Raw genomic sequence first — 17,834 nt, forward strand, 5'->3', positions numbered from 1 at the left:
GTATTTTATATGTCACCTTAATATTTAATTCTTTTGCAACAAGACTTGGATTGAGAGGAAGACGGCATTTATTTCTTAGAAAAAAGGACTGTACTCGTTCCATACTCCTTTGAAGGACAACCTAGGAAAAGAGAATGACTCTGTAAGTACATACTGAAAATGAAGACCTACTTTTTAACAAGACTTTATTTATTTATTTGACAGAGAGATACACAGCAAGAGAGAGAACACAAGCAGGGGGAGTGGGAGAGGGAGAAGCAGGCTTCCCACTGAATAGGGAGCCTGATGTAGGGCTTGATCTCAGAACCCTGGGATCAAGCCAAAGGCAGATGCTTTAGCTACCCAGATGCCCCAGGAAGACCTATTTTTAGGACAAATAAATTATGTCGTGGACCAACCCAAATTTTAAAATGCCCAACTGTCAAAAACAAGCTATTGCTAAAGTGTTAATTTTAGAATTAGAATGGGCAAAGGCTTATAAACATGGGGGGGTACATATGGTTTATTTAACATATTAATTAAAAGTCTCTAACAATCAAATAAGTGTAAATTAAGCAGAAATGAGATGCAATTTTTCCTGACAGTTTAAAAATTTAAGGTTAACACCCCAGTCCCAGCAACAGGGCAGAAAAAGATACTTTCATAATCTATTGGTGGAGAAAAAGATTTAACTAAAAATATACAAAGTTCCTGACTCAGCTATTTCACCTATAGGAATATTATATACGGAAATAGTAGCAAAGGGGCAAATACTTATACACTATATTCACTGTAGGAATGGAGAAAGAAAAATGTGTAAACAATTTACAAAGGTAACAGTTCACAAATTACGCTACAATACCTTGTAATACTATGTACCCATTAAGAAACATGAGGTGTGACTATAGGTCTTCACATAAAATTCTCTAAGATGAAGTAAAAAAGAGCAAGTTGCAAAACAAAACAAAACCCCACCAAAAAAACCCCCACATAATTGCTGAAAGAAATTAAAGATCCAGACGAATGAAAAGACATCCTGTGTTCATGAACTGGAAGACTTATTATTATTAAGATTGCAGTATTTTCCAAATTAATCTACAAACTCAACACAATTCCTTTTTTTAAGATTTTATTTATTTGACAGTGAGTGAGAGAGAGAGGTTAGGGAGAGAGAGCATAAGCACGAAGGGCGGAGATGGAGAGGAAGAAGCAGGATCCCCGCTAAACGGGAAGCCCAATGCAGAGCTCAATTCCAGGACCCCAGGATCATGACCTGAGATGAAGGCAGACTTAACTCACTGAGCCTCCCAGGCGCCCCACAGACTTAACACAATTCTTATCAAAATTCCAACTTCCTTTTTGTAGCAATGTACAAGATGGTCCTAAAATTCAGACAAAATTGCAAGGACTTCTGAATAGACCAAAACAACAACAACAACAAAACCTTGAAAAAGAAAAGTTAGAAAACTCACACTTCTTGATTTCAAAAATTACCACAAAGCTACAATAATGAAAACAGTATGGCATAAGGCTAATCTTTTAGATCAATGAACTAGAATCCAGACCCATAAGTCTATGGTCAACTGACTTTCATCAAAGGTGCCAAGATCATTTATGGGAAAGAACAGTCTCTTCAACAAATGGTGCTGAGAAGTTTTGAAGATGCTGCCCAAGGGAAAAGGCAGATCTGGAAAAGGCGGGGTGCTGAGGGGGAGTGGTGAGCAGCCTCTAGGAGAGACAGGGCTGATAAGAAGTCTCAGGTTTCCAAAGGTGTTGGCAGACATTCTATGAGAAAAACATGGGGAAAATAATGGAAGCTATGGAAAAGTTAAAATCTGGAATGAGATTAAATAAAGTGGCCGCACATTATAGTGAAGATAAAGTGATGTGGTTGGATGACCAGAGGTTCCATGGTGGGACCACTTCAAAAAGCAACATTTAGGGGCGCCTGGGTGGCTCAGTGGGTTAAAGCCTCTGCCTTCGGCTCAGGTCATGATCCCAGAGTCCTGGGATCGAGCCCTACATCAGGCTCTCTGCTCAGCGGGGAGCCTGCTTCCTCCTCTCTCTCTGCCTGCCTCTCTGCCTACTTGTGACCTCTGTCAAATAAATAAATAAAATTCTTAAAAAAAAAAAAAAAGGCAGCTTTTACCTTGCTTTTAAGTGGGTTGAATAGGCCAGTATTTACAGATCCTCCAGTTAAGACAAAATCTGGCTATCATATCATTATGAAGGGAGAAAATTGTACAAAAAACTGGAAAAACAAAAATGGTGCTAGAACAACTGAATAATTGCATGTAAAAGAATAAAGTTGAATCCTTACTTCCAAGCATATTAAAAAATACTCAAAATGGATTGAAGACTTACATAAGAGCAAACAATAAAACTCCTAGAAATAACTGTATAATCTTTGTGACCCTGGATTTGACCACAAATTTTTTTTTTAAAGATTTTATTTATTTACTTGACAGATGGAGATCATAAGTAGGCAGAGAGGTAGGCGAAGAGAGAGGGGGAAGCAGGCTCCCTGCTGATCAGAGAGCCCGATGTGGGGCTTGATCCCAGGACCCTGGGATCATGCCCTGAGCCGAAGGCAGAGGCTTTAACCCACTGAGCCACCCAGGTGCCCCTTGACCACAAATTCTTAGTTATCAATTGCACAAGCAACAAAAGGAAAAATCAACTTCATAAAATTAGTAACTTTTGTGCATTAAGGGACACTACCAAGGAAATAAAAAGATAATTCAAAGAATGGGAGAAAATATATATTTTTTAAAGATTTTTATTTATTTATTTGAGAGACAGCGAGAGAGAGTATGAGGGGGAGAAGGTCGGAGGGAGAAGCAGACTCCCCGTGGAGCTGGGAGCCCAATGCAGGACTTGATCCCGGTACTCCACAATCATGACCTGAGCCAAAGGCAATCACTTAACCAACTTAGCCACCCAGGCGCCTGAGAGAAAATATTTACAGTGTCTCTGACAAGGGTCTAATATCCCAAATACATAAAGAACAATTCAACAACAAAAAGACAAACCATTTAAAAACAAAAACTGAAAACAGAAACTCTCCAAAAAATATATACAAACGGTCAACAAACACAAAAATGTGCTCAAAATCACTGATAATTAGGAAAATGCAAATCAAAACCACAAGGAGGTACTATTTCATACCCACTAAGATGACTATCATTTTTTTTTTTTTAAAGATTTTATTTATTTATTTGACAGAGAGAAAGGCAGGCAGAGCGAGAGAGAGAGGGAAGCAGGCTCCCCGCTGAGCAGAGAGCCCGATATGGGACGATCCCAGGACCCTGAGATCATGACCCGAGCCGAAGGCAGCGGCCTAACCCGCTGAGCCACCCAGGCGCCCCGATGACTATCATTTTTAAAAATTATTTTTAATAGCATATAATGTATGATTTGCCCCAGAGGTACAGGTCTGTGAATCATCAGGCTTACACATTTCACAGCACTCACCATAGCACATACCCAACCACCCCATCCCTACCCTTCCACCCCCCAGCAACCCTCAGTTTGTTCTGTGAGATTAAGAGTCTCTTAGGGTTTGTCTCTCTCCCGATCCCATCTTGTTTCATTTTTGCTTCCCTATCCCCCAAACCCCCCGCCCTGCCTCTCAAATTTGAGGATTAGGATTTTTTTTTTTAAGGCAGAAAATAACAAATGTTGGTGAGGATGTGGAGAAGTTGGAATCTTCATACACTGCTAGTAGAAATATAAAATGATGAACCTACTTTGGATAAAGGTTAAAGGATAAAGGTTCCTCAAAAAGTTAAACATAAAAATTGCTTTACAGCCCAGTAATTTTACTCCTAGATAAAGTTAAAAGAGGTATCCTAACAAAAACTTGCACAAGAATAGATAAACAAAATTTGGTATATCCATAGAACGGAACATTATTCAGCTATAAAAAGGAGTGAAGTACTCATACATGCTAGAATATGGATGAACCTTGAAAATACTAGGCAAAGTGAAGAAACCAGACACAAAGGCCACATATTATAGAATTTCATTTAAATGAAATGTCCAGAATAGGTACATCCACAGAATAGAAAGCAGATTAATGCTTACTAGGGCCTGGTAAGGAGGGAATGAGGAATGAAAAATAAGTGGGTACAGGCTTTCTTTTAGCTATGATGAAAATGTTCTGGAATTAGTGGTAGTGGCTGCATAACATTGTGAATGTACTAAAACAGAATGAATGAAATAGGTGAATTTTATCTCAAGAACAATATGTATGTATATATGTATGTATGTTTATTTCTATAAAAAGTTTTTAAAGTCCAAATATTTGTGTATATATTTAAGTGCATATATGTATAAAGTCATATAAAAGACCAGAAAGGACATATAGCAAACTATGAATAATAGAAACCTAGCAGGGAGAAAATGAACTGGAAAATTTTAATTTTTACATTAATTTAACATTTTAATAAATTTTTATTCTATAAATTTATTACTTGGATTTTTTAAACATTAGCATCAACTCATACTTGCATTACTTTCATAGTTACAAAAAGATAAAAACAAAATAATGAAAAAGAAACTCAAGAATTGTGACCAGGAAGGAATTCATAAGCATGGAAATTAAAAAACTGTTTTTGAGTTAGGTTGTACAATCTTTTCCTATGGTTTTAAACAAACTGCATTCATCTGCTCAAAACAGCATAGGTATAGTTAGTCTACTGGATATCAACTGGTAAAGAGTAACAACTCATCAACACTATAGAGATCCTTCAAGATCAAAATAATCATATTCCCTCTTTTGGGTACATACCTGTCTGGCTGATCCACTAGCCTGCCTTACTTTTTCTGCTACTCCTCCTAAAAGCTGCACAAGTTTAGTCTGCTTCAAAAGTTCTTCTCGGAGTCCTTTTCCTCCTACTGAGAGGAGAGCTCCCAAAACATGTTCGTATCGGGCACCAAACTGTGCATCATGCAGGGCATCCTTGAGGAGCCTAATACAGCAAAACAGTTATGTCAGCCACTTCTTAAAACTGGATGAATGTCTCTTGAATATCAATGTAGGTTCATTTTTTTGGTATGCAGGAATTTATTTTAAGCTGTAAGTAAAAACTCATTATTATGGAGCTCTTAACATTTTGTTAGCTCTTTATTGCCAGGAGATTTAGCATTTTTGGTTTTATTTCTAAGGACATAAAAATCTGCCTTCTTTATAATCATGCCCTTAATAAAACATCTGGTATTGACATTAGCAGTCTGAGGATACTGTTTAGACTTTCAGAGTATACCATCTCTAGAGATAAGAAATAAATTACTTAAAAAAAGTTTAACTCTTACCAATATAAATTGTGTGCTATGTGTATATTTCCCAATGCCCTGGACAGAAGGAAGCGCACTAATGAACTGTTCAAGTAAATTTCATATTTCAAAGCCTACACATAAAGGAAAGTAAGAATTACTAGTGGTCAAACCCATACAATATTATTAGGACAAAATTATCAAAAGAGAAACTATATAAAGCAAGATTTAAGATAACACTGATAAAAATGAAATAGATGAATTAACTTAGGCTATATATGTTATAAAGTCAAGAAGAAAGGTGTAGGTTTAATATTCATTAGTTACGTTTAAATGGCTAATAAAGAAAAATCAAAGAAAAGTTCAAGTCTGGTTTGTTCTGAGAATCTAAAAACGTAAGAATTAAAAATCTAGGTGTGTGTGTTTGTATATAAAATATTCAAGTGGGGCAGTTAACAATAGTGGAAAAAAAAATCATACTACATCCAAACCTAAGGTACCTAAACATTCCCACAAAAGTACTTTTAATCACAACAGAATGGAGATCCTTTAGCAAGTTCTCTACTCATAAAAAATGGGTGGAGAGTAAGGTGAACAGGTAAACCAGTAAAAAACATACCTGTACAAACTGTGGAAGAAGATCAGTTAGTTCATCATCACTTATAGCCTCAATCCAGGTCACAGCTATAGACCTCACTTCCTGATCTGCAAATCTAAAGAAGCACCACAAAAATCAAGATTTAACAGTGATTTCTTTCTAGCGAAGCTGCATTTCCTTTTTTTTTTTTTTTAAGATTTTATTTATTTATTTGAGGAAAGTAAGTAAGATAGAGAGCACACAGGAGCAGGGGCAGAGGGAGAGGGAGAAGCAGGCCCCTTGCTGAGCAAGGAGCCTGATCCAAGGGCTCAATCCCAGGACCATGGAATCATGACCTGAACCAAAAGCAAATGCTTAACCAACTGAGCCACTCAGGCGCCCCTGAAACTGTATTTCCTAAAAACACAATCTTAATCTATATGTGACAAAGAATATTCAAATAGCTCTTTATTCAAAAGCAATCATCTTTCTTTTTTTTTTTTTAAGGAAGAAAAATCTTTCTGTACTATACAAATTCAACTTCAGGACTGTTCAGAAACTGTTTAATTATGAACATTTTGACCCATATCATAAAAAAAATAACAAATTATTCAAAATTTAGAACTTAAATCCCTCTTTAGGCTAGTTTTATTATTTTTTTTAAAAAGATTTTTTTTATTGACTGAGAGAGTGAGAGCCGGAGAGGACAAAGCAGGGTGAGAGAGCATGAACAGGGTGAAGGAGAGACCAAGGGAGAAGCAGACTCCCCACTAAGCAGGGAGCCTGATGTGAGGCTGGATCTGGGTTAGTTTAAAATGATAGGACAACTCTATTCTTTTCCTAATTTTTAAAAGTGAACTTTACACCCAGTGTGGTGCTTGAACTCCTAACTGCCCCCCACCCCGCCGGAGATCAAAAGTCCCATGTTTCACCAACGGAGGCAGCCAGGCTGCCCATGACATCTCTTTTTAATAACCCTAGCACAGGGCGCCTGGGTGGCTCAGTGGGTTAACAGCCTCTGCCTTCAGCTCAGGTCATGATTGGGATGGAGGATGCATCGGGCTCTCTGCTCAGCAGGGAGCCTGCATCCCTTCTTCTCTCTCTCTCTGCCCACCTCTCTGCCTGTCAAATAAATAAATAAAATCTTAAAAAAAAAAACAACAAGAAAAACACCCCAGCACAAAAAGTATGTTTATAAAAATACACACTTACACATTTATATTGTACTGAATTGCGTTCATGGTAAAACAAAGGGAAATACTCCTGCAACATAATATACCCTATTGGAAAAAATGATAACAATAAAATAGAGCAAGTACATTCACTCATGGTTAACTTACTTTGAGTCAAGTAGCTCCAAAGCAGTCAGTGGGTTTAAGGGAGGCCATTGCTGAAGCAGTGAGTAAGTTTTGGCAAGATTAACCCATTTCCAGTTTGGGGCACTTGCTAGTACTTTAGGAAGAGAATTTGGGTGTTTGAGGCAATAATAGCGTTTCTCCCACAAAAAGGCTTTATCTTCTTTAGAAAGTCTGCATATATGACAAAATTAAATCACTTCTCAATGATATCATAATGAGTTATAATCTCAATGATTAAAAATACAAAAAAGAAATTTATTCATTTTAGGACAGCCACTTCTTGGTAGAATCATTAATACTAATTTTGAATAGAAAAATGCAATATATAGCAAACACTACTAATTTACTCTAATTTGGGGGATAGAAAGAAATCATTCTGCCTTGATAAAAGTCTTAGTTATGAAAATGAAGGATAATTCAGTATGATAAAAATTTATTGAGCTCTAACCAGATGCCAAGCACTAGAAATCAGAGTTGAATAAGCAGAACCCACCCTACAAGATAGCAAGGATATCATCCATTTTATACAAGTAAAATCAAATATCATGCAAAAAAAAAAAAAGCTATTACATATTAGAAGATGATTTTAGAAGATGATTATTCAGCTCAAATGAGGAACATTCAAAATGAGAAGTATTTGTTTGGAAGACTCTAATTCAGTCTTAATGACAAATGTTTATGTGATGAAACAGTCACTATTTTACTACCCCCATCCATCTACTTTTGTGTATAAATACATGTACTGATGCATTCATGTCATGTGGAGAACTGAAAAAATGCAAATATTCCAAAAAGGTGCACAGTTAAAGTCTCTCCCGCCAGTTCCCCTCCCAGTGACAACTGCCTTATTAGACTGTATATCCTTGGGGCGTCTGGGTGGCTCAGTGCTTTAAGCCTCTGCCTTTGCCTCAGGTCATGATCTCAGGGTCCTGGGATTGAGCCTCTCTGCTCAACAGGGAGCCTGCTTCTCCCTCTTTGTCTACTTGTGATCTCTGTCAAATAAATAAATAAAATCTTAAACAAAAAACAAAAAACACAAAGATTGCATATCCTTCCAGAGATAGTCTATTGATATAAAAGCATATACATAGGTATGTGTAGATTCTTTTTTCTTTACGTAAATAGTAACATACCACATAAACTATTCTGCTCCTTGCTTTCTTCATTTAACATCTTACCTATTAGTATACACAGCTAGCTGTAAGTTTTTTTTTTTTTTTTAAGATTTTATTTATTTATTTGAGAGACAGTGAGAGAGAGCATGAGTGAGGAGAAGGTCAGAGGGAGAAGCAGACTCCCCGTGGAGCCTGATGCGGAACTTGATCCTGGGATTCCAGGATCATGACCTGAGCCGAAGGCAGTGGTCTAACCAACTGAGCCACTTAGGCATCCCTATAAGTTCATTCTTAATAGTTATATAATACTGCACTGGCTAAAGGTATAATAATTGAACATTTACTGATGGACACTCACTGTCACTTACAATAATCCAAATACCTCAATGAATATTCTTTACCCCATAAGCAAATATAAAAGGTTTTCTTGAAGACATAATTAAATGGAACTATAACCACTAGGTTACAGACTATGTACACTGTGACCTTTATCGATTTTGATCTTCCACAGCGCCATAGCCAACAGTTTAAGTCCCATTTTTCTGTATCCTCATCAATACTTTATATGATGAGACATTTTAATTTTCATCTAAGACATGTGTATAAAATACTATATTGCAGTAATTTTCCTTTTCTTGATTACTGAGGGGTCAAACATCTTCTCAGATATTTAAAAGGCACTGTATTTTTTTTTTAATAAAGATTTTATTTATTTATTTATTTGACAGACAGAGATCACCAAGTAGGCAAAGAGACAGGCAGAGAGAGAGGGAGGAAGCAGGCTCCCTGCTGAGCAGAGAGCCAACGCGGGGCTTGATCCCAGGACCCTGGGATCATGACCTGAGCAGAAGGCAGAGGCTTTAACCCACTGAGCCACCCAGGTGCTTCAAAAGGCACTGTATTTCTTTTCCAAAAAATTATCTGGTCGGGACGCCTGGGTGGCTCAGTTGGTTGGGCAGCTGCCTTCGGCTCAGGTCATGATCACAGCGTCCTGGGATCGAGTCCCACATCGGGCTCCTTGCTCAGCAGGGAGCCTGCTTCCCCTCTCTTGCTCTGCCTGCTGCTCTGCCTACTTGTGATCTCTCCCTGTCAAATAAATAAATAAATAAATAAATAAATAAATAAATAAATATCTTAAAACAATCAAACAAACAATTAACTTGAGATTTACAATGTAAGAAAATACCCAGGCAAAACAAGAATTGAAGGAGCATACCCAAGTGATGAGTCTCTATGAATAATATCAAGAAGTTTCCCTTTTATATCGTTCTCCAGTGTTTCTAAGTTGTGTTGCTGTATGATGCTTCTGTCAACTTGAGGAGTAGTATAGATGACATCAAACATAGGAGAAGGAAAATCAACCTTAAAAATTTAACAGAGGTTTATCAGACTGCAGCTAAAGAGTCCACATATCTGCCACATTAATTTGTCTTTGAGAAAATGGATTCTGAGCCATCAGGGTGACTATTAGATTGAATATTGAATTAATACTTCCTGTCCTTTTGCTGAAAGTGATTACCATCACTGGTAATTTTCAAAGGCACATATATTACATGGGATGAATACAAGTCCCCCCCCCCCTTTTTTTTTTTTGCTGTTTCCAGAAACAGGAAATGGTTTATTAACATTTAAATTGAAGACAGGTCCTAAGATCAAACAAGACCAATTAGGCTTCTTTAGTTAACAATCTAATTCATGAAATACATATATATCTTAATAAGAAATCTCAACCTCCCCATGTATGAATAAGTACCATTACCTGTAACACTATTCTTTCCATCACGTAGCCTTTTCTGGGTACTGTTCCAGTAACAGGATTTGTATGTGACGAAGTCCAGAGATACAGAAGCTTAGTTCCACATGTTAAAAACCTTCATGAATGTAGACAGAAGAATACTGTAGCTTTCATTTTATTTTTGTAGTTTTCATTTTAAAAACTGCTTCAAAATTCACACCACACACACACCCACACATACACACACACCCCAAAAAACTAACATTACATGGGAATGAATTTGAAACATTTATCCAAACATTTATTAAGCATCCATTAGATAAAAGTATCATCTTTAAGAACATACCAGAGTCACTCTCCATAGAGTATTAATACTTCAAGTAAATGTATTGATGAGTGGGGGCTGGGACAAAGGGAGGGAAGAATGAAATAGTGGATCTTGGGAAGAATGGGGTTAAGGATAGAACACAAGAGGGTTAAGACTCAGATTCACTTGTTCCCAAAGCAACTTTAAAACGAGATCAAGAGTTGAACTGTCTCCTGACTGAGCTAGCAGGCACCCCACCCTTGGTCCCCCTCCCCCACCCAAAGCAACTTTTATAAATAGAAAGGTGAAGAACAGTCTTTAAAGATCTACAATGGGGACGCCTGGGTGGCTCAGTTGGTTAAGCGGCTGCCTTCGGCTCAGGTCATGATCCCAGCGTCCTGGGATCGAGTCCCACATCGGGCTCCTTGCTCGGCAGGGAGCCTGCTTCTCCCTCTGCCTCTAGCCTGCCACTCTGTCTGCCTGTGCTTGCGCTCTGTATCTCTCTCTCTCTCTCTCTCTCTAACAAATAAAAAAAAAAAAAAAAAAAAAAAAAAAAAAGATCTACAATGGAATACATCTCAAGGTAATAATTTGGATTACATAACAGCTCCCTTTCACCTTAAGAACAAACCACATGCCAAGGAAACCAATACAGTATACTTTGCAACCAAACACTAATCATCTCAAAAGAGAAGTTGTATCTGTGCTCTAAACCAGGAATCAGCAAGCCTTTTCGGTAAAGGGTCAGATGGCAAACATTTGGGGCTTTTTGGGTCAGACAATCTGTTGCAGACTTAACTTCGCTGTTATACTGCAAAAGTAGCCACGAACAATACATAAAAAATGTATACTGTGATCTAACAAAACTGTTATTTACAAAAAAAAGGCAGTACACGAGAGTGTGCTGACCCTTACCCTAAACTACCAATTTAAATTAAAAACATTTATCAGTAAGACATTGATATATCTTTACACAGAATAAATTTCTGAAAAATATCATGAGATATATAAAGAAAACTATGAACTTCATCAAACTTTATTCATTTTATTCCAACAGCAAATATCCTTTACAAAACTAGACTCAAGTCTTAGTGTTTTCTCTTGAAGGTTAACAGCCTTTAAATCTCCGACACATTATATTCTTTTTCAGATCCACCCTCACCCCCAACTAGATTTTAACGCAAATTCTGATATTATTTCATCTGTAAATACTTTTAGATCTCTCTAAACAATAAACACTGTTTTATTTTAAAATAAGTACACCATTATCACTCCTAAAATAATAAACAATTACTTAAAATCATTAGCTATCTGTCAGTATTCAAGTTTCATTGTCTCAGAAGTTTATTTAAAGTTGGCTGTTTGAATAAAGATCCAAGCAACTTCCAACACTGCATTTGGATGATGTCTTTTTAAGTATATTTTAATTTAAGGGCCTAACTCCAGGCCTATCACCTGGTTTTGTAAATAAACTTTTATCAGAAGGAAGCCACACTCATTTATTGACTACTGTTGCTTTTTGCCTTTGATTTTGCATTTGTGACAGAGAATACAATTAACCTTTGAATAACACCCTTGAACTGTGCAGGTCCACTCATTTTTTTCAATAAAGTACTATAAATATATTTTCTCTTATGACCTTAATAACATCTTCTTTTCTCTATCTCACTTTAAGAATATACTATGTAAGGGGCACCTGGGTGGATCAGTCTTTAAGCCTCTGCCTGCTTCTCCCTCTCCCACTCGCCTTGCTTGTATTCCCTCTCTTGCTGTATCTCTGTCAAATAAATAAGGCTTCTGGTCAACAGCAGGCTACTAGTTGAGTTTTTGGGGAGTCTAAGTTATTTGCAGGTTTTGACCACATGGGGGGGGGGGTGCAGGGCAAAAAGGCACTGCTAACCCCCACCCTGTTATTCAAGTGTCAAGTGTATTATGACCTGCAAAGACTGAACTACTTCCACCTGGTCCTCTTTACAGAAAAAGTCTGCTTTATTTTTATTTTTATCTCTACATTCTTCCTCTCTTTTTTTTAATCCTTGCCATTTGTTTAAAAAAAACAGGTCTTTTGTTCTAAGAATTTTCTATATCCTGGATTTAACTGATTGCATTCCTCTAGTGTCATTTAGGATGTCCCTTTATCTCCTACACTTTCGTAGAGTAGTAGTTAGATCTAGAAGCTTGATCTGATTCAGGTTTAGTTATCTGGCAAGAATACTTAAATAAAGGTAAAATCGCATACTACTTCCTATTACATCAAATAAAGAAAGACACTGTTTGGTTTCTCTCTCTTTCTGTGAAGATCATCAGTTTTTTTGGGCCCAGTCAGTCTAAACTACCCATTATGAAGTTCCAGAAAAGTTAATCACTTAATGGCTTTAAGCAAGAACTGATAATCCTTAAATCAATGGTTTTCAACCAAGAGTGATTTTGCCCACCCCCGTGGATATTTGGCAAGGTCTGGAGGCACTATTGGTTGGTAACTAGGGGACAGTATTGACAAACAGTGGGCAGAAGACAGGGATGCTGCCAAACATCCTACAATGCACAGGACAGTCTCCCACAGCAAAGAATGATCTGGCCCAAAATATCAATAGTGCCAAGACTGAGAAAACCTGGCCTAAATCTATTATTTCAGTAGGGGTTACAAAATTGTGATATTCTATCATTTCTTAATCATCTATTAGCTGGAATTTTTTTATAAACTTTCTCACATCAATTATTTGGTAACCCTGAATCACTAAGGAAAGGCAGGTTAAACGCTTGGTTCTCTTTATTTAAAAATGAGTTAAGAACTCATCTGTTATTGAAGCTGACTGAAATGCCTCTAAGTTTTTTGGCTTCCCTCTGAGAGTGACTTTATCAGGTTGTATGCAGGCTACACCTTAAACATTATTATTTTTATTTTAAGATTTTATTTGAGAGACAGAATGAGCAAGAGAGAGAGAGAGCACACAAGCAGACGGAGAGGGAGAAGCAGGCTCCCCTGCTGAGCAGAGAGCCCAATTCCATGCGAGGCTCCATCCCGTACCCTGGGATCATGACCTGAGCCACAGACACCTAACTGACTGAGCCTCCCACGCACCCCAACATAAGTTATTTTTAGAAAGAATTTCAAGACCAAGATTTCTGATCACTGTACTATAATAAGTTAACTGAATTAAATCATTAACATTTTGAATTAATGTTTAACCATCTTCCCTTTGAATGTTTCTTGAATGCTAGGACCTAACAACATTACCTACCTAGACCAATTGCACTATTTGGCAAAATCTCAAGCTTAATGCCATCTGCTTATTGTTTTAATAGCAGAGTGCTGGATGCAGACTATTTGTCTAACAAAAGTCAACTGCCTGGGTGGCTCAGTGGGTTAAAGCCTCTGCCTTCCGCTCAGGTCATGATCCCATGGTCCTGGGATCAAGCCTCACATCGGATTCTCTGCTCTGCAGGGCCTGCTTTCTCCTTTCTCTCTGCCTGCCTCTCTGACTACTTGTGATCTCTGTCTGTCAAATAAATAAATAAAATCTTAAGAAGAAAAAAGATTTATTTGAGAAAGTGAGCATGCGCATGCACGTGCGAGAGAGAGTGAAAGCTTGCATGTGAGCGGATGAGCACGCAAGCAGGGGAGGCACAGAGGGAGAGAGAGCAGCAGACTCCCCTGATGAGCATGGAGCCAGAGGTAGGTAGGGCTTGATCCCCAGACTCGTGGGATCATGACCTGAGCTGAAGGTAGATGCTTAAATGACTGAACCACCGGGTGCCCCAGAACTAACTTTATTCATAAAAATTAATGATAATGATGCAATTATTTAATTTTCTCACATAACTGTTACCTGACACTAATTCACCACAATTGAGAACACAATTTCCCTCCTCCACATGGCCAATATTGTTTTATTTATTTTTTTTTTAAGATTTTATTTATTTGAGAGAGAGACAGTGAGAGAGAGCTGAGTGAGGAGGTCAGAGAGAAGCAGACTCCCTGTGGAGCTGGGAGCCCCATGCAGGACTCCATTCTGGGGCCTTCGGGATCATGACCTGAGCCAAAGGCAGTCTTCCAACCAACTGAGCCACCCAGGCGTCCCCAATATTGTTTTAGAGTAATTATGGATTATATTTAGCAAAAGGTCTAAATACTCATCCTTAGTGATAATAACTTCAACTACTTTTCTCTAGCCTTTGGTGGTTCAGAATTACTTTCAGATAGCAAGTAAAATTTGAGCTTACCTAAAGGTAGCAGATAAAAAAATCTAATACTGCCTCCTCAAATGGGAGGAAAGTAACTAAAGAGAGAAAAATAAAGGAATAAATGCTATGTATGAGTACATAGGAAAAGAACATTTTAAGAACAAAATTTGTGGGGACGACAGGGTGGCTCAGTTGGTTGGACGACTGCCTTAGGCTCAGATCACGATCCTGGAGTCCTCGGATCAAGTCCCACACTGGACTCCCAGCTCCACAGAGAGTCTGCTTCTCCCTCTGACCTTCTCCTCCCTCTGCTCTCTCTCACTGCCTCTCTCTCAATAAATAAATAAAAATCTTTAAAATTTAAAAAAAAAGGAAAGAAAAAGAACAAAATTTGTGAAGTCAATGTTTCAAACATATGATTTTAATAAATGATTACTAGAAAACCAAAGTGTATTTGCCATTTAAGAGGAAAAAGAACTAGATTAGCAAAAATTTTTTCATTCTTCATTTTTATTATAGAACAGGTAAGTTATTAAATCACTTCTCAAACTGTCCCACAGAATACAGTGTTTTAGAGCATATATTCCAGAATAAAAAAAAAAAATGTACAATGGTATCAAAAAAATTTGAGAATAGCAATTTAGGGTAATAAGGACACAGAACCTGAGGCCAGACTGCTTAGATTCAAATCCCAATTCTACTTATTAGCTAAGTACCCTAGGGCAAGTCACTTAAGCTCACTCTACTTTGATTTCCCCTCTGTAAAAAGGGATAGTAACACCTGCCTTCCTAGACAGTAACCCTACACCTAGGGTTGGTGTAATACATATACAGCACTTAGACTAATACCTAGCATAACAAATGCTGTGTGTTTGTCATTACAGTACTACTGTTAGTAAACATAATAGGTTTCTTGACTGCACAACTTTAGAGAGATACTTCAATATGCTAATGTGTTATCACTCGGCAAAATATTATTGTGTACTGTATGAAAAATATCTGGAGCTTATTCAAATTTTTTTTTCCCTCATTTAGATAGATACTTGATAGTTTCATGGAACATACTACTTAAAACATAATTAAAATAGTTGAAAGGCCAGATAAATTATACTACCGCAGGGCTATTAGATACAAGGCTCAAAAGGAATTCCTTTGCCCCAAAGGATCAATAAGGTTTTGAACATATGGGAGACTTCTGGAGGTTAAAGGCCAGGGCCCACAGCAGCAAGGGTAGATCAGTTAGGAAAAGAGAAGGAAATAATGTGCAGCTGTAGACTCTGAAATTCTGGAGAAGAATGGGAAAAGTATGAGAAGATGAAAAATGGGAGTTGTTTTATTGGTATCAAGAAAACTTCTAAGACCATGACTATTATGTCAAAAACATAGTACTCTGCATAAACTGGCTGCTGCTTTTCTCCTGGAATAGCGAGTGGCAAACAATCTTCTAAGTACCCAGGTAGATATGTTCAAATTATAGCAGAGTTACTTTGTGATTTCTTCTGATCCGTGTCTCTGAAATAACCTCCTTTTATTCATACTGCAAAAACTGAGATAGCTCATTATCTCATATATGTCATTGTTCCCCACACTATTCTCTAGCCAATTCTTTTTTTTTCTTTCAAGATTTTATTTGTTAATTTGACAGACAGAGATCACAAGGAGACAGAGAGGCAGGCAGAAAGAGAGAGAGGGGGGGAAGCAGGCTCCCTGCTGAGCAGAGAGCCCGATGCAGGACTCGATCCCAGGACTCTGGGATCATGACCAGAGCCGAAGGCAGGGGCTTAACCCACTGAGCCACCCAGGCGCCCCTCTCTAGACAATTCTGATGTTGCAGATGTGTCCATAGTAACTCACCATCATAACTCAGTAAAACTTACCGTTTAAAATCAAAAAGAGGTAAAGAAACTTTGCCCAAAGCTTCTGGCCCCTTTCTCTGCTTATTAGAATCAGGGGAACTTCCACTGCTCTGATTTAAAATTCCAAAAAGAGTAAGGTGAAGAAGTGATTCTAATGGCAATTGTGATATCTGGATGGGAAAAATGATTCTAAGGGGGGAAAAATGTATTAATAGAAAAGACAAATTAGATCAAATATGAAATTTAACCATTTAATGAGACTGACAATTTTAGGCATTTCATTTGACTTATCAAAAAATCTTTAATCCTGCGTAACTTTTACTTAAGCAGCAAGTTTGGCCAATATCTACTATAAAAGTCTTAAATAAATTTCATTAAAATTTCAAATATGTAATAGTTCTTAAAAAATTTCTTAGTGCATTTTCTCAAGACTTGATACTGTCAACTTCTAGGGAAAATAATAGTCATTTTTATTGCCTTTAGGAAAAACTAGATGATTGAGTATTTCTGATTCAGATATACATATATATAAAATGTATTTTACACATTGATATAGATATATACACACACACACAAACAACAAGGGCAGACATGTATGTTTACCTTTGTAAATTTTTTAAGTCTGAAAGGATACATTGGGTCAAAAGTGGTCACTCTGAGGAGTCATAAGATGGTTAAGTGTTGGAAATAAAATGATACCGTTTTTACCCATACATATTTTTGTATTATTATTTTCAAAGATGCGTTATTTTTGTAATTTAAAAAAGTAAAAATAGGAAAACACTTAATAAATGCAGAATAAAAAGTTCTGCAATTACATACCTCCCTAAATGGTGAAAGCATCCCCTTAGTTTAAAAACAGTATTTTAAAAATATTAACAGTGCAAAGTATCTTGTACATGGATTTAGTTTTCTAATGTTAACAAGAACTAGGCTTCATATATACAATATTACAGAATAAATACTAAACTAAGCAATGTTATGAAAACCGTATTTCTATGGTACGTGTGTACAATTATATGTAAATTTTTTTATAGTTTTCGCTTGACAAATGTCTAAGAACAATTAATGGCATGTTCTGTAATTTAACAATATGCACATTTTTCAGAACAGTATTTCAGATTTTTAAATGAAAATTTGTCTCTTCTATAGTATATCATCTAGGAGAGACCTTAAGATACAAGAATTTAGTGGACTTTAGTGGAAATTGTGATAAAAATGAAAAGTAGGATGCATACATGGAAAAAAGAGGGCATACTGAAAAAATAAAAAGCCAAAACTTTCACTTACAGTTCATCCCATTTAATAAGATAGAAGAAATTCTTATAAGTGCCAACCTTCTTTGACTGAATAGGCTTAAAAAGATCCTTTCCATTGTGAGATAGGGAACATATCAAGTAGTATTTTTCATAACTGAGAAAAGAAAGATTTTTTAATTTGATAAT

At 37.0% G+C, this 17,834-nt stretch overlaps 1 protein-coding gene across 4 annotated transcripts in view; it reads right to left on the reverse strand.

Annotated features, from left to right (window-relative positions):
- Positions 1–17,834, reverse strand: part of PIK3C2A (phosphatidylinositol-4-phosphate 3-kinase catalytic subunit type 2 alpha) — a 102,857-nt gene that overhangs the window by 26,182 nt on the left and 58,841 nt on the right. For 3 of the 4 annotated variants that reach the window (XM_032358953.1, XM_032358952.1, XM_032358951.1), the window contains exons 12-20: positions 17,680–17,802; positions 16,411–16,578; positions 10,066–10,177; positions 9,523–9,668; positions 7,174–7,362; positions 5,876–5,969; positions 5,296–5,390; positions 4,772–4,952; positions 17–121 (exon numbers count right to left, since the gene is read on the reverse strand). In XM_032358953.1, the coding sequence (XP_032214844.1) occupies positions 17–121; positions 4,772–4,952; positions 5,296–5,390; positions 5,876–5,969; positions 7,174–7,362; positions 9,523–9,668; positions 10,066–10,177; positions 16,411–16,578; positions 17,680–17,802 (1,213 nt within the window). The remainder of the gene's footprint in view (positions 1–16; positions 122–4,771; positions 4,953–5,295; positions 5,391–5,875; positions 5,970–7,173; positions 7,363–9,522; positions 9,669–10,065; positions 10,178–16,410; positions 16,579–17,679; positions 17,803–17,834) is intronic. The other variant, XM_032358954.1, reaches the window with a different exon arrangement.

The sequence above is a fragment of the Mustela erminea genome, chromosome 9, assembly GCF_009829155.1.
Source record: "Mustela erminea isolate mMusErm1 chromosome 9, mMusErm1.Pri, whole genome shotgun sequence".
NCBI lineage: Eukaryota > Metazoa > Chordata > Mammalia > Carnivora > Mustelidae > Mustela > Mustela erminea.